Source organism: Cydia splendana, chromosome Z (assembly GCF_910591565.1).
Source record: "Cydia splendana chromosome Z, ilCydSple1.2, whole genome shotgun sequence".
Classification (NCBI taxonomy): Eukaryota; Metazoa; Arthropoda; class Insecta; order Lepidoptera; family Tortricidae; genus Cydia; species Cydia splendana.
The window spans coordinates 3,889,390-3,913,872 of NC_085987.1; the positions used below are offsets into that span (position 1 = coordinate 3,889,390).

Consider the following 24,483-nt stretch of genomic DNA (forward strand, 5'->3'; position numbering starts at 1 on the left):
TTTAGGCATGAAACGCCACATGTGTTCCACAAGAAACGCACCCGTTTTCCGTAACACCCAACTAAATCAACTGTTCAACTTGCAGGCTTCAGCTCAAGCCTCCTGTGCGGAGGCACGAATGAGCTGAGCCTCGGCAACGGGGCCGGCGCGGGCGCCGCCATTGCGCTGGCGCTGGTGCGGCCGCCGGCGGCGCGCGGGCCTTGCTCGCTGCGGCTGCTCGCGCCCGACGCGGCTGCGTTCACTGCGAGGCTTATTGATGTTAAGGTAAGATTACTGCTAAAAGCTTTCCAAAATGCTAACTTTGCCTCAGATTTCAATAAAAAGTGCAAATCTCCAAAAAAAATTCAATGCACAGGTTAGATTTTCTATAAATGCTTAAATGTGATTAGTATACAATGCATGATTGCTTTGAACCTCAACAAAGAAATCGAAAATTGATATTCAAGCGCGACAAGCATGACGCCTCTCTTGCAGAAAAAGACAGTATTTACTCGAATTTACGACTCGAATTATGTGAACAAAAACATGCCTGTTGTTGTAGTGAAAAGTGGACAGCCTTGTGCATCGATATTACAACGTCAGTTGCATCCGTAGTGCACACGATTTCACCGGTGCATGCATTTGCGTTTGCTTCTAAGGTCGGTGCATACAATGTGTACTTGTATGTATGGGACACACTAGCTTAACCCTTTAAAGGGCACACTTAGATATTATACGGCAAAACTTACCGTATATTTATACGGTAAGGTACCTTTTTGTATTTTCTTCTATAGAATTTTTAGGAAAAGAGGCGATGTGGAGAATCGTGTATTTTTTAGATATATTCTGGAGCGTTAAAGGGTTCATTTACTCGCTAAGAGTTTTTTAGCCTCGAAGATACGATTAGAACACAAAAAAAATATATCATCAAACTACACTTACCATATCGCAAATCAAAGACCTGATTAGTCTTGCTCAAGGCGTCAAGTAGGTATATTTAGGAAAAGTAGAGGTCCCAGAATGTCCCTGAGGAACTCCCAACGGATCAGAGTTAAGCGTTTGAGTAAGTCGTAGTCAGCAAACCTTCGTTTGCTATCAGGCTTAATGGCGAAGTCATTGCGAATGCGATAATTATAATTTAATAAAATAATGTTACCTAGTTATAACTAATTCTGCAAAGCGATTTTCTTAAATGTGCATGCACTGTCTGCCATGCGAGTATTTTTCTCCGTTTTGTTGTGACCGCAGCAACAACTTACAAACTTTCTAGACAAGAAGTTTTTGTCTGATATACGAGTACTCACGTTACTCACGTACACAGACAGCCGTTGAAGCAAGCAGCAACAAGTACAAATGGGCTCTTTTTTGTAGGAAAGTCACCTATGCTGGTTTAAATTACGTCGAACGGGTCAGTCATTGTAGGTGCCCGATATTAGTAAAGTTTAGGTACACTGGTACAGTCGCCATCAGATATCTTGGAGCGACCGAGTTGCTCAAAAATATCTGAACATGCACCCAGACGGCTTGATAATAGAGACGTATAAATGTCTTATGAGCACCTTGGCCGTTCCGATATATCTGACCTGATGGCCACTGTACACTACTAACTTCGTATGAGTGCGACACTGGTTTTAGGAGTTTAATTCCATAATATTAACAAAATTAAGTTTTAAATGTAAATATGGACTGTTGTAATATATATGTCGTAGTCAGATCGTATAATCCGCCGTATTACATTACGGCTAGCCGTTTTCAAAAACAGGGGCGTTTTGAAATGCGGCGGCTCGACGATTAGCCGGATTGTCATTGCGATACGTTCTCCAATAAGGCGGCCTACGTTTAGCCGCATCGTACTACTATTTTAGATTGTAGAGTGACCAGTTCTTTCGGTCGCCTACGTAACCGGAGTTTGACAATGTTTGCAATTTAATTTATTTTTACCATGGTCCCACCGCACTACATGTGTTTCTTTTCCAAAACAGTTCCTTCACAACTTAAATAGACGGAGCCCCGCAAGCGGGGCTCCTATTTCTGGGCGGTTTGCCCTTCGGGCATCTGAAGCTACCTAACGAACCTAACCTACTTACCTACCTACGCTTTTTTCCCCAAAGTGTAATGTTTTCACGGACGTCTCACTAATCAATAGGTAGGTAGGTTAGGTTCGTTAGGTAGCTTCAGCTGCCCGAAGGGCAAACCGCACAGAAATAGGAGCCCCGCGAAGCGGGGCTCCGTCTAGTTAAGTTGCGAAGGAAATGTTTTTTGAAAAGAAACAGTCCGACGAACTCCAGATTTGATGGACACCCCAGCGTTTGTCAGGCAGCGCCACGGGTGTTAAAAATGGGAACTATAAACTGTCAAAGCGGCGGCTAATGACTCGCTGTATTACATTACGGCTAGCCGTGTTGAAGAACGTATGGCGCCGAATACATTCCGGCGGATTCTCATTCAGCCGCATTCAATCCGGCTAATCGTTAAACCGCCGCATTTCAAAACGCCCCTGTTTTTGAAAACGGCTAGCCGTAATGTAATACGGCGGATTATACGATTCGACTGCGACATATATACAATGGTGGAGGAGGCAACCGAGTGAACCAGCTATATGTGGTAGATCAACCCGCTATCATCTGTCTTCTTCACGTTTCATATATGTGGCTTTCATGTGCATAAGGGCCCATCTCTGACGAAAACCCAATATGTATTTATTGGAATCTGTAGGCTTTCCGTAAATGGCATAGTATTGGTAAACCAAACTGATGACCGGACTTGACCGGAGTCATATTAATATCTCTTTCACTCTTGCTGCGACCTTGATAAGTGCGATCGAGACGTTTAGAAGGTCGGCAGTTTGTATGGTAATATGTATGGGACAAAGACAAAAGTACTTACTCATAATTTTCCAGGCGTCATTCTGGCCAAAATTAAACGAGCATTAGACACTAACGATTTAACCAATTAGATACGTTCGCATGTGATTGTTATTATGATGAAACGTTTAAATTGCAATGCGATTGTCATTTGTCAGGTTTGTCTAGTTTGTAATGACTACTGTGACGGGAATTATTAAGTAATTAGTGAAACTAGTATATTATCTTGCGTAGGTAATTTAGAGAGCCCGGTGTGGTAAAATAACGTTCGGAAATTAACTATAGGTAATTATAAATAGTACATTGTGCAACGTACCCCCCGTACGTGAAATATTGGAGACGAGGGTTTTTATTCCCGACAGCCGCAGGCTAGAGAATAGATACACCGCGTCGCTCCACTACAAGGTAGAGCCGTCATTCGTTGGTAGTTATTATAGATGGTAGTCCTACCACTGGTTAGTCTGTCATTCCTCCAGTACCCCTAGTGTAAATTTCATTCGATAGCGTGACGTGACGTACGCGTGGGCGTTATAGTACGGGAAGTAGTGTCATAATTAAAGGTGCAAATTTTGGTATCGGATGAATTCACTTAGCACAGATGTAATATACGTAAAGCTAAGCTAATTGAGCCCGGTAGACATCCGCCACCCCCTGGCAGGTAGGCAGGGGGGGCAGTCAAAGTAATTTGTAATGGATTCAAGCTTTCAACTCCTTTTTAACCCCGTTAGAAGATGAATTTTTAAAAATGCTGAAATTACTTTTCTTGTATTCTAATAATATGCGCATATAAAAAGTTTCAAGCCCCACACTCGAAAAAAAATTTGATCTCCATACAAATTTTCAACTCCTATTTCGCCACCTTAGGGTATGAATTTTCAAAAACGCTGAAATTAGTTTTCTTGTATTTCAATAATATATCTGTTAACGAAGTTTAAAATTCCTAGCTTAAAATAAAACATGAACCCCATACAAACTTTCATCACCTTTTTACCCCCTTAGGGGTTGACTTTTTCAAAATCGCTTCTTATCTCTTGTAGAAATTATAAATGTAACCTGGTGTGCAAATTTCAGCTTTCTAGCATTTGTAGTTTCGGCTGATAATAGTAATAGTTGAATAAAAAAAATAGCAAACCGATTTTGATTTGAGCGTCAATATTTTTATTTTTTTCTATTAAACTGTACATTAAATGTCTCAAAAATGATTCCTCGTGCCCGATTTATCTGGAAATGATACCAAACTCGAGGTGGTAGGTAAATAGAAGCCGATAGAAGGCGTGTAACTTTGGATGCCCCCCTGCCTACCCACCAGGGGGTGGCGGATGGCTACCGGGCTGGATTGGCTTAGCTTTACGTATACTACATCTGTGCCAAGTGAATTCATCCGATACCAAAATTTGCACGTCCCATAAATTGGGTGACACTACTTCCCTCACTATTAAGTGTCATTTTGTATGGGATTTTGAACCAAAATATCCCGCTTGGCACGCTGTTCAAACTCCCATACAAAAATAGACATACCGCAAACGCGAACGCTCGTCACGTTATCTAATGAAATTTACACTAAATACCTACGTTCTGGTTCCCCTGGACCAAATGGCATGCGTAAACGCATTTCCCCAATGTTAAAAAACCGGAAAAGGGCGAGTCGGACTCGCCCACCGAGGGTTCCGTACTTTTTAGTATTTGTTGTTAAGCTATTACGGTTCATGAGATACAGCCTAGTGACAGACAGACAGATGGACAGACGGACAGTGGAGTCTTAGTAATAGGGTCTGGTTTTTACCCTTTGGGTACGGAACCCTAAAAAGCCCCTCCTGCAGTTCTTCTCTGATCTGTTTTTAATTTATTTTCCAATACATTAAAACAGGTTCTGCTGTAAATTAGTGATGTTACTTTATCGAAAGTTAAACAAATTTAAAAAAATCGTATACTACAATAAAATCACACGCAGTAAAAAGTCGGATCCTTCGCCCACGCAAAACTATTTCCTCTGTCAGATCGTTGCTCTCTTACATACAATTACGTGACAAACCGTCACGAGACGTTTTCCTCGTTTATAAATAGATACGAAATTAAATTTAGATATAACTATCTTAATGTCAAGTGCACCCAGGAAAACCACAAAATTGTTATACGAAGCACATCTTGATGAGTTGATGACCGTTAAAGGAAGATTGAAGTAACTTAGTGTGTATATCATTCATTATAAAGACGGTTTTCTTTTGAATGATTGGTATAATAAAAGAGAGTATGTTCTTAGTAAATCGTAGGAGATAAAACCTTTTTAGTCTGGTTTAGGAAACAGTTAAATCACGTTGAGTAGATACGAGATTGACACGTGATCTAATTAGCTGTTCACGTTTGTCATTTCTTTTGAGATTAGCTTTTATTGGGTCTGCACTTTTTTTTATCACAAGCATTGCTTTGGATTTACTATCTCTCTCTCTGGTCGGTCCCTCATTACTGAGGATCGTGGTCACTGGAACCCCTCAAATAAACAATCTGTCTCCATCGGTTGCGGTCCAAAGTGGCCCTCACTACTTTATGTAGCTTGGAAGAGGCGGTGGCTTCCTTGGTCAGATTTACTATACAGGTTGGCTAAAAAATAAGTGCATTCCCGTTGCCAGGGGGGTTTTGGGATTATACTGAGCAACTTTTACTATGCATACTATTTTATATTTCACTTGTGTGATCCATCCTGTTTTATGTCCAACAAGGTGTCAAATTATCATTTAAGCATAAAATTATTCAAATTCAAAAATTTACACTGTGTTTAAAACTGATTCTAATAATGGTACAAGTACGTGCAAGTCGTGAAAAGTTGTCGAAATGTTGGAAAAGTTTTCGGAAATTTCAGGAAAATTTCATAGGAGACAAAGGAACTTTCATTTTGGATATGAAAATTTCTACTCGAAAATCACCGCGCAACTTCTTTGCCTCATATAAATATATAGTAGACATATAAACTTGCAAGTTGTGTGGTATTAATACTGTCACTATGTCGTTTTCATAAGATATATAACAAGTGACGTCACGTATGTAAAATGCGAATTAACATTCAACTATGTAAGCGAAGCATTTAGAAATAAACACAATTATGAATTAATTGTGCTCCTTATGGGGAAAACATGTCTGGGATTACTCATGACAGCAATGACAGCAATTATTTACTTACTTGGCTGACACGGTGACCCAAATAGGCGGCGGGGGAAACTTTGAATTGTTCGAGAACATCACATTATGTCCTACAATATTTTTGTGTTTGGAATATAATAGAACACTATTTTGTGAATGTATGTGTGAAGTTATCTCCAAAAATATATTGAGATAAATCCAATAAAAATAATTAAAAAGTTAGTTTTTTAAAAGATGTAAACATTAAATTCTACAGTAGTGATTTTTTGTTCAAGGGGTATAACTAATTATTTTACACTGTAAGTAAATTATGCACCACTTTTTTAGTGATTCCTGGCCTCCAACACAAGAGCACGCTACTTTGCCCGGTGCAGAGCAGTATATCACGCCAGCTTTCGCCGACGCCGACTCATAGTCATCACACAATTATGCTCTACATCAGTAAGCATTATTGGGCGTTTTCTAAAATAAATATTGAAAACCTGATTCTTTCAAATCTGGACGTTCTTGGGCTCATTCTACTCAGAATCGACAGCATTCTCCATCCCACCATTAAAAAAAGATGTCCCAAAATGTCCATTCCATTACGTCACGTTTTAGTATGAAAAATTTGTTGTATGTGCGTGACGTAGTGGAACGTACTATTTTCATACAAATTTTTGGAACATTTTATTTTATCACCAGAATTGAATATGCTAGTGATTCTGAGTTGAAAGAACCCAAAAACACCAGGATCTGGGAGAATCAGGTTTTCGATATTTATTTTAGAAAACGCCCTATTATCAACCTAAAAAACTATGTAAATATAAATATATATATATATATTTTACTATTATTTATCGACGTAGTTACGTAATGTGCTTATTATAGCACCGGTGTCATAATGTCGCACCAGATGTGCTGTAAATCTATATAAATCGGCTTTGTGTGGACAGATTTATGAAGCTATTGTTCGGCCAATAATTACAGAGCCAATAATTGTTTTGTTAAATACTACATACACGTAAGAGGAAATAACAATAAAATAACTCAACACCGTACATTATTATTATTTATTTATTATTTATTGTCCTCGGTCATATAATAAAATTTACATATACTTACTCACATCAGATTATAATCAATTACAAAAAAGTTACTTAGCTTATGATTTTTTTATGAAATTTATTATATATAGAATGGTTTTACACTAAGAGTAGGCCCAGCAGTGGAACATGTGGCTAGCAGTAGTTTTAGTTATTCAGTGAACAAACACGAATTAATATAAACTAACCGGTTTAGTCATATATACATTGTTGAACGCTTATTTTTTTATCTACCTCGTGGTATGCCGCGTGATTCCGACGTGACGTCATCCATTGCAATATTTGCAGTGCAATTGAATGCACCGATTTCATAAGGTCTTATATAGCTAACGATTTATAACAAAGAGTGTCGGTTTAAAACTAATATGTCAATTCCAGGTCTGTTTATTTTACGGAAACTCGTAACTTATATTTTGTATAGTTAAAATGTGAGCTCTGTTATGTTAATCTTAGAACTCATTTTTAACCGACTTAAAAAAAAAAGGAGGTTCTCAGTTTGACCCGTATGTATGTATGTATATTTGTTCGCGATTATCTCGCGTTCGGCTAAACCGATTTTGATGCGGTTTTCAGAAAAGTGTTTGTTACATTCTGGAGAAGGTTTTAGTATACATAGAGCTGAGCTGATGCTGAACCCTGGCTGTACCTAGTGGAACTCAGGTTTGGTGCAACATAGGCCCACGCTATTTTGGTCATCCGTCACATCTTGATGAGCACTTGGGAGAGCAGTACCCAAGATAGAGCTGATGCTGAACCCTGGCTGTACCTATTGGAACTCAGGTTTGGTGCAATATAGGCACACTTTGTTTTGGTTAACCGACTTGTCGTCGTGTTAAAAACACGACGTCGTGCTGTTCGTGTTGTCGTGTCTGTTTTGTGTAAAGAGTTAAGGAACATATCGCAGCTGTCAAAAATCGTCAGGTGAACAAGTCTGCCGTGGCTGAGCATTTGCTGGAGTCAGGACCAAACCACTGGATTGAGCTGCATAATAACCCTAAAATCCTTTCCACGGATCGCCATTTCTACAGTAGAAAAGTGCGGGAAGCCATTGAAATAAAAAAACATTACAATTTTAATCGGGACGAGGGTTTTAAGATTCATCCACATGGAATCCAGTCAGTAGTAAATGTAAGCGGAAACGAATATCGACAGTCGATAAATCGAATATCGTTAGTGTTGTGTGTCGACAGAGTAACATCCCTAGTGCGCAAAACGTTCAAACTTGATAAACAAGACCAAGTGCGGGTAGTTCGAAAAACTCGCGCGGCTAATAGAAGAGGTTGATGTCAACTTGAGCCAGTCTTCTCCGAGACCACGGGGACAACGCCGTCCTCGAAACGTCGGAGGTAAATCTTAAAACTTAAATACGCGATTAAGTCCCGTTGTGCAGTTTGATAATGTTTTAATAATCGTGAAAGTTTAAATCAGTGTTTGTCGTGTTGCAGAGTTCCACTAGGTGGGTCAATCAACTTTTTTCTAACCGCCTATAAAAAAGCAGGTTCTCAGTTTGATCCGTATGTTTGTATGTATGTATGTTTATTCGTGATTATCTCGCGTTTGGCTGAACCAATTTTGATGCGGTTTTCAGAAAAGTGTTACATTCTGGAGAAGGTTTTAGTGTACAGTACATGGATGGTTTGAAAAACCAATTGGACTCTGTAGGTGGCGATGCTATCAATATACCTACCAACAAATTTAAGTTGCTGAAACCGATTTAGATAAAATAGTGGGAGTGGGAGTGGGAGTGGGAGTGGGAGTGGGAGTGGGAGTGGGAGTGGGAGTCTGACTCGGACTGGGACTGGAAGTGGGAGTGGGATCAATATACATACAAATCGTTTAGCACCGAAACGTCATATATGTTTTGTCGCGATTATCATCGAGTTAGACCATCACCAACATTAGTAGGTAGTTACTAGCCCAAAACTAAATGGAGAAGATAGCAAACTAGTATTTTAGCCCAAAACCTAAAATAAATGAAGTACCTATCACTAATAAGTAAAAAATCAAATAAAAAAAATGCCATGTAATAGTACATTACTACAGAGGCCGGGACGAAAGGGGTTGCCGGCCGAAGACATATAGACGTTCGCTCGGCCGGATAGGTCTGAGCGCGGGCAACCCCATTTCCCGCCGAGGTATGTATAGTGCTTTTCTCAAACATGCAATGAAATAAATAAAATAAAAAATCCACGAAACCCAAGTTTTATTTATAGAAAAAACTAAAAGTAAACTACACCCAAAATATAACCAACACGTACCTATATCATTATCACGCGTATGTTTTACACGAGTCGTGTATTTTTACTACCCGTATATTTTCATGTATCTTTGATTTTTTCGCCTTGTATCCGTCTGACTGTCGTTTTCGTCACATAAGTTTACATAGTCTTTCATGTTGATATCATGTTTCACATACATCGTTGCTTTATTCATGGAGTAAATAAGTATAATTTCCACAGTGTTGACGAATTTGTAGTTACATTCATTTAAAATATGCCACAAAACTGTTTCTAATAAACTGTAAACCATTTTTCTTAGTTTCTCAAATAATAAAATTTCCATAAGCAACCATATACATACTTCGTCTTTGACTTGGCGGTAGAGGCAGCAAGTTATTAAAATCAATTCTGCTTACGCTGCCAATTCCAACACCTACGATTACAATTAATATTAATTTCATTATTTCGTCGAAACTCATATTAAAGTCAAAAAATCAACAACGCACCATAAATCCAATAAAACAGAATGAATATTTTTCAACTTTGCCTCCATAACAATTTAAAAAATATAACTACGCGTGTTTGAGTAGACCTTTTTACCGCTAACGTTTAGATGAAATATTTTAAATGTTTTTATTTGTGTAGTTAAATTTATAAAATTATAGAATGTATTATTTATTAAGTTCATGTTGATTTTATACAAATAAAACTGCAAATTATAGCAAACATTATTATTTGTTTTTTTTTTATAGGCGTAGTGGCAGAGTGTCATTACGAACCATAAAGCAAATACTGCCTCTAGTTTTTTTTTATGGATGAATGCCACGATGCTGTGTCACAAATATCTGTGAATTGAAAATTAAAAAAGAGGACTTTGCCGGCCTAGGCCTGCAAGATGTGTATGAAATTCCATTAACGACCTTTTGTCCTAGCCGCACCTGAAACGTCATACTTCGCAGCCTATTATAAGGAACATAACATCAATATTTCATTGCATGTTTGAGAAAAAAATATTTTGTGCTTTTCAGTGGGTTGGTTTTTTGAAGGCGGTTCCCTTTTTAAAAAAAAGAAATTATATTAAGTTATTTTATTTTGGTTTTAGTTTTTTTTTTTTTTTTTTTTTTACTTTTTTTATTAGTGCTGATAGATGTGATAGGAGGTCTGTGAAATTATATGGACAGAGAGGGCACACGAGTAATGTAACGAAACAGTGGTTCTGGCAAATACCGAATACGATCTAGCTTTCTTCAAAGTTGTTCGATGAGCCGTGGCTTTGGCGCGAGAAATCAACTACATCTTAACCCTGTCGTCACTTCCCACGCAAAAAGCCGGGATGACGCGAGGAAGATGATGTCTTATTCGCATATTCTATTTGTTATGATATAAGTATGTGGTCGGAGGTAACACCAACACCAACGATAATAATTGCCAATAAAAACGTTATCGCTCTGTTCAGTTTCATTACTCCTGATGTCTGCAAGTAATGCATGTTAGTGTATGGTCGAATTGCGTTTTACGATTTAACGCACGAGTGAAATTAACATAAAACAGTCGTTGGACATGGATTATTGTTACGGCTAAGGCGTTATCAAAGTCTGGGTCGAGGAAATTCATTGTATTTATTTGAGAAATTGTTGTTGTTGTCCTATGGCACCCCAGAGGTCCAAAGGGCCTTCACAAGCTCGCGGCACGCCTTCCTGTCTTCAGCGAGCCTTCTGGCCTCGCTCCAGCTCAACCCGACCGCTCGTAGCTCTTTGTGACGGACCGTTGCCAAGAGTGTACCTGTACAGAGGGCCTACCGCGAACCACGTTAGACGTGTTGCCTCTCTGTCGCACTTGTAAATTCGTACGTAAGTGTGACAGAGAGGCAACAAGTCGAACGTGGTTCGCGGCTTCTTCTGTCCAGCGGTTTTTAAACGAAAGCGATGGTTCGTTATTCATTTTTCCTCTTCGAATAGTACTTGTGAAATTGGCCTAGCCTAATACCAGTGGGTACCCATAGTACCTATAAATTACTTCACTGTAATTTACAGTACATAATGTGACCCTCAGGCCGACAAAAACTGCGACAAACGAGCTTTAAAACAAAAAACACTAAATTATTACTTATAATTAATACGTCTTACATAGTAATATTATCTGAAAGTCATGGCATGGCAATAAGACATTTTCTTGTTTCATTCACAATGTAAGTTCCATTGAGCTTATCATCACGTTTAGGTATTTTACAGCAACGCTATATGTTACGAGAACTGTCAAGACGTCACAACGTATAGGCTACGTTAGTCAGCCAACTGCCTTATTGTAAACCTTAGAGTAAAGGTAACAAGGTCGAGCAACGGTCAGTCGTGTTGATGTTAGTGCAATGAGTCAGATGATCTTTGGTCCTTTGCAGAATTGCGTTAGAAAACGTCATATTCGCAACACTTCACATTAAACCACGTAGAATTGACGTCAGGCAATATAAGGATTTATCAAAAATATATATATTCGATACAATCAATTTAATAAAACGTGAACTCCCAGTGGTACTAAAATCAGCGACAAAACATAGGTACATACAACGTGTCCCAAAATTCAACATATGCTGGCACCAGAAGATGGACCTGCTCATGACTACTCCAGGGAAAATAATAAAAAAAAATGAAAAAAAAAAATATTGAAAAATTGTAGTCATGGTCGTTAAAAATACCACTAGGGGTGTCGACTTTATTTTTTTTGTACTAATTCCATAATAAATTGAGATATATATTTTTTCTTTTTTTTCCTCGAGTAGTCATGAGCAGGTCCATCTTCTGGTGCCAGCTTATCGTTGAATTTTGGGACACGTGGTATATATTTTTTTAAACACGTTAAAAAAATAAAACAATGATCAAATATTATTTTAGTCTTTATGTTTTAGTTTAAGTATGTATGTATATGTACGACGAGTATATCTACTTGGGCCAGTTAGTATCCTTCGACAACAGGCAGTTCAAAGAAATCGATCGCCGTATCGCAAACGCCTGGAAGAGCTACTGGTCCATGAAGACGCTAATGAAGGGCAACCTTCCACTCCCTTTAAAGCGCAAACTCCTCTACATGTGTATCCTGCCTATCCTCACCTACTCAAACTGAATCTGAAAAGTCCAGACTTAAGGTTTGCCAAAGAGCAATGGAACGCAGCATACTGTATTTTGTTTTGTACAATCTTTTCTAGAAACACATCTGCAAATAACAAATCACTCGTTTGTACGGGACACCTCGTAAAATGCTCCATAAAAGCCTTCGCGCCTGCGTCTAAAATTGGCCGCGCAGGCTTCGCAAGCGCAGAACAGAACCCGCCATGCGGGTTTCCGTCTTAAAATAGCTTGGCCGTTAACGGTTCTGAGGGCTGTGCTTCTTCGCCGAAACCTTCATTCGGTTTCGGTTTTTTTGTAAACATAGTGATTTTGGTATGTTTGACCAGACTCTGGTGAGTACTGAGTAGTAGCTCATATTGAACTATTTTTATTATAGGGAGCCAATCTCGATATAGCGAAATTGTTCCATAGAAAAGATTGACATATAAATTCGTAAAAATATAGGAGACAGCGGATTATTTTTTGCGTTTTCGGCGTTGGCATCGTAGTAAAAGTTGTTCGGTATTATTCACCCCTCAGAGTATTATGGTAAGACATAACAAAATCACTGTCTAACACGTCGGTGCAACTAAGCTTACAGAACTCGTAATTTCGAATCTCATACACAAAATTAGAAATTTCCAAGATGTTTCCGTGTGGAAATTTTACGATTATGGAATCTTTCCAACGAAAGGTAGGTTCATCAGTAATTATCAGAAAGGCTTAGATGGCCGGGTCTTTATCATTTGTCACCTTGCCTGTCAAGTTCTAACAATAAGTATGTGAGTGCGAAAGTGACGCATAACATGAGTGATAAAAACGCGACAATGATACCGCTACAGGACATGATTTATTTGGCTGTAGTTTCGTACGCCAAATTGGGTGCACGTAATTTTTTTTTGTTATACTATTAAAAAATACCGTATTATTGATGGAAACCAGAAACTGTAATTTCACTTCCCTAACGCTCCGCCATCTCGCCTGCACTCACGTACACATTTCTCCTCAAGCCGCCCTGCAATTGCACCTTAAAACATACATTTTAAGGTCCAAATTCATTTGACAATCATTATGTAAAAAATATTAATGAAATGAAAGTTATCGAGGCGCCGTTTAATGGGCTGAAATTGACTTATTTGTATGGTTTCTAGTTGCAATACTTGTCTGTCGATGTACGACTTAATTTACTTCGACAAATTATATGATATGAGGTCGCTGGATTACTGATATGACCGGAGAAGCTTGTGAGTAAAACATAGAACATCGCCATGAACGAATGACATCCAACACAGACAAAAATAGTGTGGAAATATGAATTCCTAATCTATCTAATACCTTTAAACGAGCAATTCTTGTTTATTTATCTATATATTTCGGAGATCTCGGTAACGGCTCTAACGATCTCGATGAAATTTGCTATATGGGGGTTCCTGGGGATGATAAATGTATACTAGGTCTTATCTCTGGCAAAACAAGCATTTTTGAGTTTTATATGTTTTCCGAGCAAAGCTCGGTTTCCCAGATGTTTCAGCATATCTATCCATATTTAGCTAATAGCTACTCGCCGCGACTTCGTCTATGTAGAGTGATAAAGATTGATAAAATAAATATGTCCTCACCAGGGCCTTCGACTATATATACCAAATTTCATCTAAATCGGTTCAACGGTTTAAGCGTAAAGAGGTAACAGATAGACAGAAAGAGTTACTTTCGCATTTATAATTATTATTATTAAGTAGGGATATAAGACTGTTGTTGTATATATGACATCTCTCTGCCGTGAAATACCGTACGTATTTGAAAATGACTCATATTTTAATCAGAATTTAGTCAGAACTGCAAAAAGCCCGCATAAGGTAAAAAGTGTGATGACAAAAAAGTCGGCCAGGCCCGCATGTGACATCTTACGTAACGGTTGAAGTGTTGACCAATCGAAGTTTTCATGTAAAAATCTCGAAATGACGACCAATGATGTTTTGCGGTGTAAGCTTGTTTTGCGATTTCGAGGAAACTTCGAGATAATTAAAAGCGGCTGGCGATTGATTAAATTTCAAATATGTATCGTTGGGGCTTGCAATCTGCCCTGCTTGGCACTGACTCTTAACTTACAGCCCGATTCGAACTTTGAGATACGTTTCTTCAAACAAAAACGTCAATTTTGACACTGACACATCTACATAATCCATATTGTTTCTAGATCGATTAATTTACGTAGCTTAAAGTTCGAATCGGGCAGTTAAGCACGAAAGGACTAGGACAAGTGGGGTGTTATAAATGAAAATGCTTGCCTTGCACATTCTCAAAAACAATTTATGGCAATTAGCTTTGTTTGATCGCCTTTAAAGTGTCAATTGTTTTTAGATTTGTATCAGATATATATTGTGTTAGTGAGTGTCATAACTGTCATAAGACATAATTCCAAAACAATCCTATGACTAGTTCTTGTAGTGAAACAATTGTAGTTTTGCCTTTACGGTAACTTAATGCATTCAAGTGTGCTTGCAAGAAATGAGAAGTATGAATGAAAAATATGATGTGATCACATAATACAAGTCAGGTGAGTTTCAACACTTTAATAGGGAATTAAGTTTTCTGTGGTTCTTTTCTTTCTGGCTTGGTCACCTGGGGAGGATGGGGGGATCGTGCTGTGAGAATAACGTATGTGGGGCACCCGGGCGGAAAACGTCCGACTGGACGTCTCAGATACCGCTGGAGTGACGAAGCCCAAAAAGACCTGTCCGCCCTCGGAATACCCAACTGTGAAGTGGCGCAGAATAGGGCAGAGTTGGCGCTCTCTTGTGTCAGAGGCCAAGATCCTCTTTGGGTCACTGAGCTGGTTTCTTTTCTTTAACAGTAGTAACAATTTTGCTTTTAAAATCTTTGTATGATTCAGCTATAAATGCATAACTAAGTAAGTAATTAAGAAGATTCAAGTCTTGACCCACACTAATTAAATGTAGCCTCAACTTTGCCATTGATAAAGACCTTTAGCGCTGTACATAAGGAAAATATTCTAGATCGATCATTTTCGTATTCAACCTTCGGGGACGGTGGCGTGATCGCATTCCTTGCTGCTTGTTCCTAAGCTTGCGCGAGCGCGAGTCGTGTGAGGCCTCCGCAAAGCGGTGGAGCGCAGCGCAGATCACCGAGGAGTATTATTTACTCCGCGCAGCGCACACCGACATTTTTTAGGGTTCCGTGCCCAAAGGGTAAAAACGGGACACTATTACAAAGACTACGCTGTCCGTTCGTCTGTCTGTCCGTCCGTCTGTCTGTCTGTCACCAGGCCGTATCTACTGAATCGTGATAGCTAGGCAGTTGTAATTTTCACGGAAGATGTACTTCTGTTGGTGTTGCCGCTATATCAAGAAATACTAAAAACAGAATATAATAAATATTTAAAGCGGGGCTCCCATACAACAAACGTGATTTAATTTGCGTAATGGTACGGAACCCTTCGTGCGCGAGTGCGACTCGCACTTGGCCGGTTTTTCGAAATGTCGGGGTTGGTTTCATAATATGGCCCACGCATATATGTAATAGTACGCTGAGCCGTTAATTCGATGGGAATGACGCCTAAGCCTATTAGTACACTAGGTGTGAAAGGACATGGGTAACTTGGGGTCTCGAAGTTACTGCGTGCTTCGGAAAGTTGCCGGATTGTCGAGTCATCGTAGGCCGCAGATTATATTGCCCCTGTCAAATGGTTTACTAAGGCTATGCCGAGTTGATTCGATGGGAATGTCTGAACCTATTAGTCGACTGGGTGTGAAAGGACACGGATAACTTGAGGTCTCGAAGGTTCTGCGGGCTTCGGAAAGCTGCCGGATTGTCGAGTATATAATATGACGTTTATATCGACACACCCACATTTTGCTCTGTCAAAGTTGGTGCAGAAGTGCAAAGACTTAGCTATAAAGCTATCCCGCATTGAAGCGATAACGCTCATTGGAAAACTAGTTTGGACTTGGAATTAATTACTGACACTTATCTGACACACTATATAACCTAAAGTTATGCCTTAAGTACCTATGTATACCTCGCCCGCAACTTTGAATATTACCCTATTGAGTAACATCATTTTCCGCTATTAAAAAAAGTTTAGATCGGTCAAGAAAGGTTTTGATTGATGGCTAAAATGAAACCTCTTGCGGCATAATAATATTTATACATTGTCAATTTTAAGTGTTTTCTCGGAAAAGTTCGTATTTGTCGTTTGGCGCTTGTAGCACAATTCCCGTGGGGTCATTTTTGAGCTCTACTCAGAGGGGCTACCGCGAAAACCGAAATTCGCAAATTGCGGGGATCTTTCTCTTTTACTCCAATGAAGGCGTAATAAGACTGCCAGAGAAAAATGCCCGCAATTTGCGAACTTCGATTTTCGCGGTTATAGCCCTGACTTCTATGTTATTCTAGTTCGTTAATTAAATTATAAAAGTAGAATATTTCCAGCTTCGTATACCTATTGTCTGTTATTGCAAGCATTAAGTACATTCACCTGCAATAACATATTACACAACGAAGGCCGCAAAAATATCTGACACGATCTTATTTGTAGAGCTATAAGAGCGTGTCACATATTTTTGCGCCCTTCGAAGAGTAACATATTATTGCAGGTGACTGTGCAGGTGTGCAAATAATACAGATAATGTATTATGTGTGTGTTTAGTTTACCTTGGATTTGAGAACAATTGGTCAAACATAAGTATTATGATTTTATTTAACTTGTTATGTACACTGTCTCGGTTATATTATATTATATTATATCAAAACTCACACATGTAATGTTTGTTATATACTCGTACCTATGTAATAGTATAGTATTGTACCTACTATGAGAAACGGGGTATTTACCGTATTTAAATACATTTGTTTTACTTATTGATTATCCGATATTTCGGCACAAGACACCGAATAATTTCTTAATATCTCGTTTTTTGTAGTACCTACTTAATATAGTGTAATGAAATGTAGATAAACTTGATATCATAGTACTAACTTATAAACCATATTATCGTTTATCGGTTAAACTGTGTACGCATATACAAAACCGGTTATAACCTCCATAGTCGACGACAAAAACATGTTCACATTATTACGCCTTATTCCATTGTGTTAAGGCGATAACTGTGTACATATATTTAACGGAGAGTACACAGTGTGAGCGTTGAGGTTTCTATTGCCTACTACCACACCCTCGATCGAACTATGTACCTATAAATAAGGGCATTTACAGTACATATGGTGCTACTCTACCATACTAGTGCGATAATAGCACATTATTACATTTATTACGTAACTATGTCGAAAATTTAAAGGGCCTCATGTACTGTAAAACGTTGTACGATACATGTGCGAATAGGTAATTCGCAACTCGTGTCGATTTAAAACACTGCCTTTAGACGAGATTTGATTTATACGGGTGTGTAATGCTTAATATAATTATAAAAAAACTATCATACATTTGTTATAACGCCATTTGATATATTATTGTATGTTATAATGTAATTTTTATTATACGTTTCTTTTATTATATTGTGATTTCATCTAAACTGTCATTGATATAATGCCTAATGTAATATAATTTTTAAATAGTATATAGACATGTTTTATAATTACATTTATTATATTATATTTTTGTATAACGTAATATTTCATACAATTTTATCAAGTATAAATACATATATTGTATAATATTTTTTGTCATATTTCATTTACTGATAACGTAAAGTTTTACATAATGTTTATAACTAGTACGCAGACCTACTGCTTTGCTAGCTATTTTATTCTAGGGAAGTCACAGTTCCAACCTAATCTAACCAATTTTTTCACGGTTTTCGTTCTGCGGGGGCCGCAGTTCAAACCTAACCTAAACCACTTTTTTCGCTAGAGTATTTTATCCTACAGAGGGTCAAAGTTCTAACCTAACCTAACCCTCCTTTTGTTAGGTAGTTATTAGTTAGTGCGGAGTCGCAGTTCCAACCTAACCTAACCCATTTATGTCATGCAACTATTATGCCACACAAATAATTATGAGATGTCAGTTGTTATAACAAATAATATGCTTTAGAGTATGTAATAATTATGACAATGTATATTAGACGAAGTGTAAATATACCTTATGACCATTATAGCAATAATAACATTATGGTTACCGTTAATTATGTATTACGGTAGTATGCCATTTATTACGTTATTCAAAATAACGATATATCAAACTACAATATATGAAAAGTAGTTATAACAAATGTAATGCACCCGATTTATACGAATAACCTGTCAAGGCGTCCTTATGGCAAGCGATAAAGTGGGAGTTTTTGCTTGGAAACGACACAATATAATTTCCTTTATGCCTAAGCCTATCAATATGAAATCCAGTCCATAAGCGGTATCATGGTAGCATTTTTATTACCTGTCATGCCATACGTCACTTTCGCACTTACATATTTGTTGGAACGTGACAGTGACAGGCAGGTGACAAATGATAAAGAGCCGACCATCTTAGCCCTACAGAAGCGGTATCATAGTCGCATTTTTATCACCTGTCATGCCAGGCGTTACTTTCGCACTTACAATTACATATTTGTTAGAACGTGACAGGCATGGTGACAAATGATAAAGAGTCAACCATCTTAGCCCTACAGACATCTAAATGACAGATCATGTCACAAACACACGCACAATACGCACATGATCGTTGTCACGTCTGCGCTGTCAGTGACCTTAAGATGAAATCCGCTCAGACGGTTTTTTTTTAATTTGGAGCGGTGAGAGACGAAAGGTGGGCGAACTTTTTTTTTTGTTTATGTATTTTATTATATTGTTCAGTACCCCTAGTGTACATTTCATTCGATGGCGCGACGAGCGTTCGCGTTTGCGTTATGTTTATTTTTGAATGGGATTTTGAACAGCGCGCCAAGCGGGACGTTTTGGAAACTCAAAATCCCATACAAAATGTCGCTTAACGCAAACGCATACGTCACATCACGCTATCGAATGATATTTACACTTAGGGGTACTGTATCAAAGAGGAACTTAGATTAAAAAGTAAACGTCGTGTCGTGTCAGGAAAATAAAGAGAAGGCAGAATAGAAAAATACATGGATATATTGCTCCACCCATACCAGCTGCTAGGCCAGGCCGGAGCCAGTATCCAAGTTAAATAAGTATAAAATGCCAGCTGACTGCGTGGGAAACATTAGGCCTTAACCTAGCCCTTGACGGCCTTCGACCCCAGGGCAGACCAAAAAAGCGATGGCTCAATGTGGAGAACGGCAAGTAGGAAAGCGCGAACCCTGGCAAAGGCAGGGATAACTAGGTAGGTGAAGTATAAAACCGGTGAAGTGCGAGTCGGACCATTGGTACGGAAACCTTCGTACGCACGCATAATGATGCGTAATGGTACGGTTGGTAAAAAATCACGTTTGTTGTATGGGAGCCCCATTTAAATTGTTATAGCGGCAACCGAAATACATCATCTGTGAAAATTTCAACTGTCACGGTTCATGAACTGGTGACAGACAGACGGACAGTAGAGGAGTCTTAGTAATAGGGTCCCGTTTTTACCCTTTGGGTACGAAACCCTAAAAATCAATGCACAGCCGTAGCCGGCTTCAAGGCAGTATTATGGACACGTTTGGGTAAGTACTTCAAATATGCAAATGGGAGATCAAAACAAGTTTAGCAACGGTCTGTGAGTCAGTCCGCGGCAAGGACGTTTACGAAAATTCACGATTGCGAAGTATTATGTGTTGTGTCTGCTTAAACTTGGAAAAAAAGTTAAAATACAGAAACGCTTCGAAAATTTTATAACGACGTGTGTTTACAGCGATTCTTTTCGGATTTTTTTAGGAACATAACTCATAGTGTAACACTCCATTATAGTTGTTTTGCTCAACGTCGCATTATACGTCAGTTTCCTTCTGACGTAACGTCATTATGTCAGCCAAGGTAACCGGTGGGCGTGCGCGCGCGGCTCGGCCGATTATCGATCGATTCGCAGGTAGCCAATAGGCTTTCATTCGATGGCTGAGTCGATTTTACCCTTAGGGCACACTTAGATTATACTAGCGACCCGCCCGGCTTCGCACGGGTTAACAAATTATACATACACCATACACCTAAACCTTCCCCAAAAAGCACTCTATTCATAGGTGAAAACCGCATGAAAATCCGTTCAGTCGTTTTTGAGTTTATCGCAAACATACAAACACTTTGAATCTTGAGCGTTACAAGATGGTTACAAGGGTTTCAAGGTACGAGGGGTTAAAAACTTTGCTCCCGAGTGAAACACGACATTTTTACCACACCACACTCGAGGAAAATATTAACTGTAAAACATTGCAAATCAAATTCAAATGAACGTTATTAAACGTTTATCATTCAACATCGTCACTTAAAAGTATATTCTACCAGGCAATATGAGGAAACAATTCAAAATTTACGTCGTTACTTTGCCACACTTGTGGATAAAATGCAACTTTCTCATCAGTTTAAAAAAAATAAAGAGAGCCTTTACGGGTGTGGTGAAAAATAAATATCCGTGTTCTTAACAAAAATAAATGCCTTTACCAAGATTCAAATCTAAAATCATCACTCATCGACTTGGTAGAGGCCATTCATTTATATTTTTACTTACACTTAACCCCATTCCATCCTATTAGTCCAGCGAAAGTCAAAGATTGATCTAGGATTCAAGGAAGTCATACAATGGTTCGAAAACTTTCACTGCCGCCCACTACGCGGCCATTATATAGTGTTTTGTGTCAATGTACTCTATTGTTACGAGTATCAAGCCTTACATCAATTTAGATGACGCGTTTTGACTACCGCAAACTTTAATTTAGACATACACATAAAATAAAAAAGCCTTTAAATCTTCCATCATAATTTGTTTTAACCATTTACCAGGCTGACATTTCAAAAATGACAATCGAATGTCAGTCTTACTCATCGAAAATAGTACACATGTTTGAAGTGTCGTATGTGGGAAATATATATCCCGTAAAGGGTTAACAAATATCACTCGCATGCAAAAATCTCTATCTTTTTCTTTACCAATAAATTATGTACTTGACACCATTTGCTTGTATTTGCTTATTTATATACGTATATCTACAGGTGATTTAAACTGAATTCGTTTTTAAGTTGTAGATTAATTAGTAGAGGACTCGAGGAAGTATAAACAATAACAAGAACTTTCACTGCCGCCTACTTACACGCGGTCATATCTTATTGTCTAATGTCAATGTACTCATTGTTGTCGACAATGGGTAGCCAAGGCTTGACAACGACATACTTACTGTGTTTTAAACGGAAAAATATATTGCGCAAAACATACATACAGGATGATTTTGTTATGTCTGACCATACTCTGAGGGGTGAATATGTGGTAAAATTAACAACTTTTATTATTGGGCCAACCCCGAAATCACGATAAAATTCTGTATATAAACTCTCATTCTATTTTAGGGTGATATCTGGACTATTTTCAGGATTTTTCGTTTTTTTTTTGTAAACGCTGTCGCATTTCTAAACCGATGTTTGTGAAAATATGTGTGCTTCTTCGATAATTATTATGGATATATTTGTCATGGGGGCTCACGAGTTCTAAAGCTAACAGACCCAATACTTTCTTTTTATTGTGCATATGTAATTGTTTTAACGTTAATACATATATTTTCTTTGTTCCATCCTTTAGGAAGGACAACAACCTTGGGACGTGTCACAGATTTTGAACGGTCGTTTAGATGTTTTCGTTGTTATCTACTTTGAATGTCGACGAAGTGGAATACCATTTATTAACTGTTGAATAATAATATACACATTATCGCAAATCTTGAATTCCTTCGGTATTTAAATGCCGTAGCTGTCCATCGGTTATAATCCTTATTGCAAAAGGCATAAGGTCCACCGATGGACAGTTGTTGCAGTTTGTATGTCCTTTGGTGAGATCGTTTTAATTATATTTAAACTTTTATAAACCAGTGGCTCTAGTTGTAAGTAGCTGTAGCGAACCTCCACGGCTCCGCCTACATGAAAATTTTCCAAAAAACTGATACGCCTTAAATGTATAATAAAATGCGGAGAGGAAAGTCGCCGGGCCACGATGGCCTCAGTATTGAGCATTTCAGGTATGCCGGGGTCCACTTACCGCGGGTGCTCTCCATGTTCCTGAACCTGTGTATGTGTCATTCGTACTTGCCAACAGCCTTGATGAAGACAATTGTGACCCCAATTGTGAAAAATAAAACGGGGAATTTATCGGATAAAGCGAACTATAGGCCGATCTCACTTGCCACAACCACCGCGAAGGTGCTCGACAGTATGCTGAATGACAAATTGGATGGATACTTGAAAATAAACGACGCCCAGTTCGGTTTTAGAACGGGTCTGTCAACGGAAAGTGCCATCTTGTGTTTGAAGCATACTGTGGGGTACTACACGGATAGGAAAACACCGATCTATGCCTGCTTCCTAGACCTCTCAAAAGCCTTTGACAGAGTCAACTACAGCATCCTATGGAAGAAAATGAGGAAAGCAGGCATACCGGGTGATGTCACAGGGTTGTTAAAATATTGGTACCATAATCAAACCAATCAGGTGAGATGGGCAGGGGCTCTATCCGATGAATACAAACTGGAGTGTGGAGTACGCCAGAGCGGGTTAACATCTCCGAAGCTGTTTAATATGTACATGAATGACCTGATGGGTGGGCTTGGCAGCATGCATGCGGGCTGCTATATTGAAAATACTTGTATGAACAATATAAGCTATGCCGATGACATAGTGCTGCTGAGTCCGTCTATCGGGGCATTAAGACAACTAGTGGCCAAGTGTGAAAGATATGCAAATAAGCACGGACTTTTGTACAACGCTACCAAGAGTGAGATTATGGTTTTTAAGGCGGGTAGAATTAAACCATATTATGTACCTCCAGTGTCTCTTGGTGGAGTTGTACTGAAGGTAGTCAATAGTTTTAAGTACCTGGGCCACATCATAACTGATGATCTTTGTGATGACAGTGATATTGAGAGGGAGCGAAGGGCGTTGTCGGTAAGGGCAAATATGCTGGCCTGCAGGTTTGCTAGATGTTCAGTGCAGGTAAAAATATCGCTGTTTAAAGCATACAACCAATCTTTTTACTCTAGCAGCCTGTGGGTAAGGTATACCAAACGAGCCTATAACGCCCTTCGCATACAGTACAACAACGCCTTTAGAATGCTGTTGGGACTGCCTAGATGGTGCAGTACGTCGAAGATGTTTGCCGAAACGTATACGGACGGGTTCCATGCGATCATGCGGAAAAAGATCTCATCGCTAATAGGACGCGTCCGTGCTAGTCCGAATGGCATTCTAAAGGTGATTGCGAGCAGATATAATTGTAATATACTGGCACATTGGCTAGATCAGGTCAAGCCTTTAGCGACTTACGTCAAATAGGATGGCCTGTAGGTTTTAAGAATAATTTAATTTATTTTTACTAACATAGTATTTAAGTTAGCTTAAGATTTATTTGTTTTGTAACTAACACGATATGGATGCTTTATCTGAAATAAAGAATTTGAATTGAATTGAATTAAATGTTCTTAGTTCTATGGCCGACTGGGATTATTGCGTCTATCCCTTTTTAAGGCATAAGGGTTCAAAAATTATGCAAAATCGAACCCTATCGCTTTAAAATAAAGTTCAAAATCAAGTGGGAAATATATTCCCTCTGCCTTACAAAGGGCTATTTGAGTTATTTTTTGTAAATAACGTGAATTACAAGAGCTCCTGTCATCTACTGATAACAGCTTACTTTGCAAACTCCGGTTGACTTTAATTATCGACCCGCAAAATTTCACGGAATTTGAGGAATGAGGTTGAAAAAACACCCGGACGATCTAGATTTGTTTTTGCCCTAGCTCAAACGCAGACCTTCGCTTTCGCTCAGTCAAAGGAGAGTCGAAAAAGCATTATTTTACTTTAAAATCCTACGATCTCATTTCACTCGGTCGAAAACTGATGTTACAGATGTAGCGCATAATTGTTTTCCATCGTATTTTCTCGGAAACGTTCGTATTTGTCATGCTACTTTAGTCAACCTCAGACCTCAGTA

General features: G+C 38.7%; 1 protein-coding gene across 2 annotated transcripts in view; it reads left to right on the top strand.

Annotated features, from left to right (window-relative positions):
* The window catches only part of LOC134804290 (uncharacterized), a 78,974-nt gene that overhangs the window by 23,565 nt on the left and 30,926 nt on the right, over positions 1-24,483 (top strand). For both annotated transcript variants that reach the window (XM_063777290.1, XM_063777291.1), the window contains exon 2: positions 86-264. In XM_063777290.1, coding sequence (XP_063633360.1) covers positions 86-264 — 179 coding nt within the window. The remainder of the gene's footprint in view (positions 1-85; positions 265-24,483) is intronic.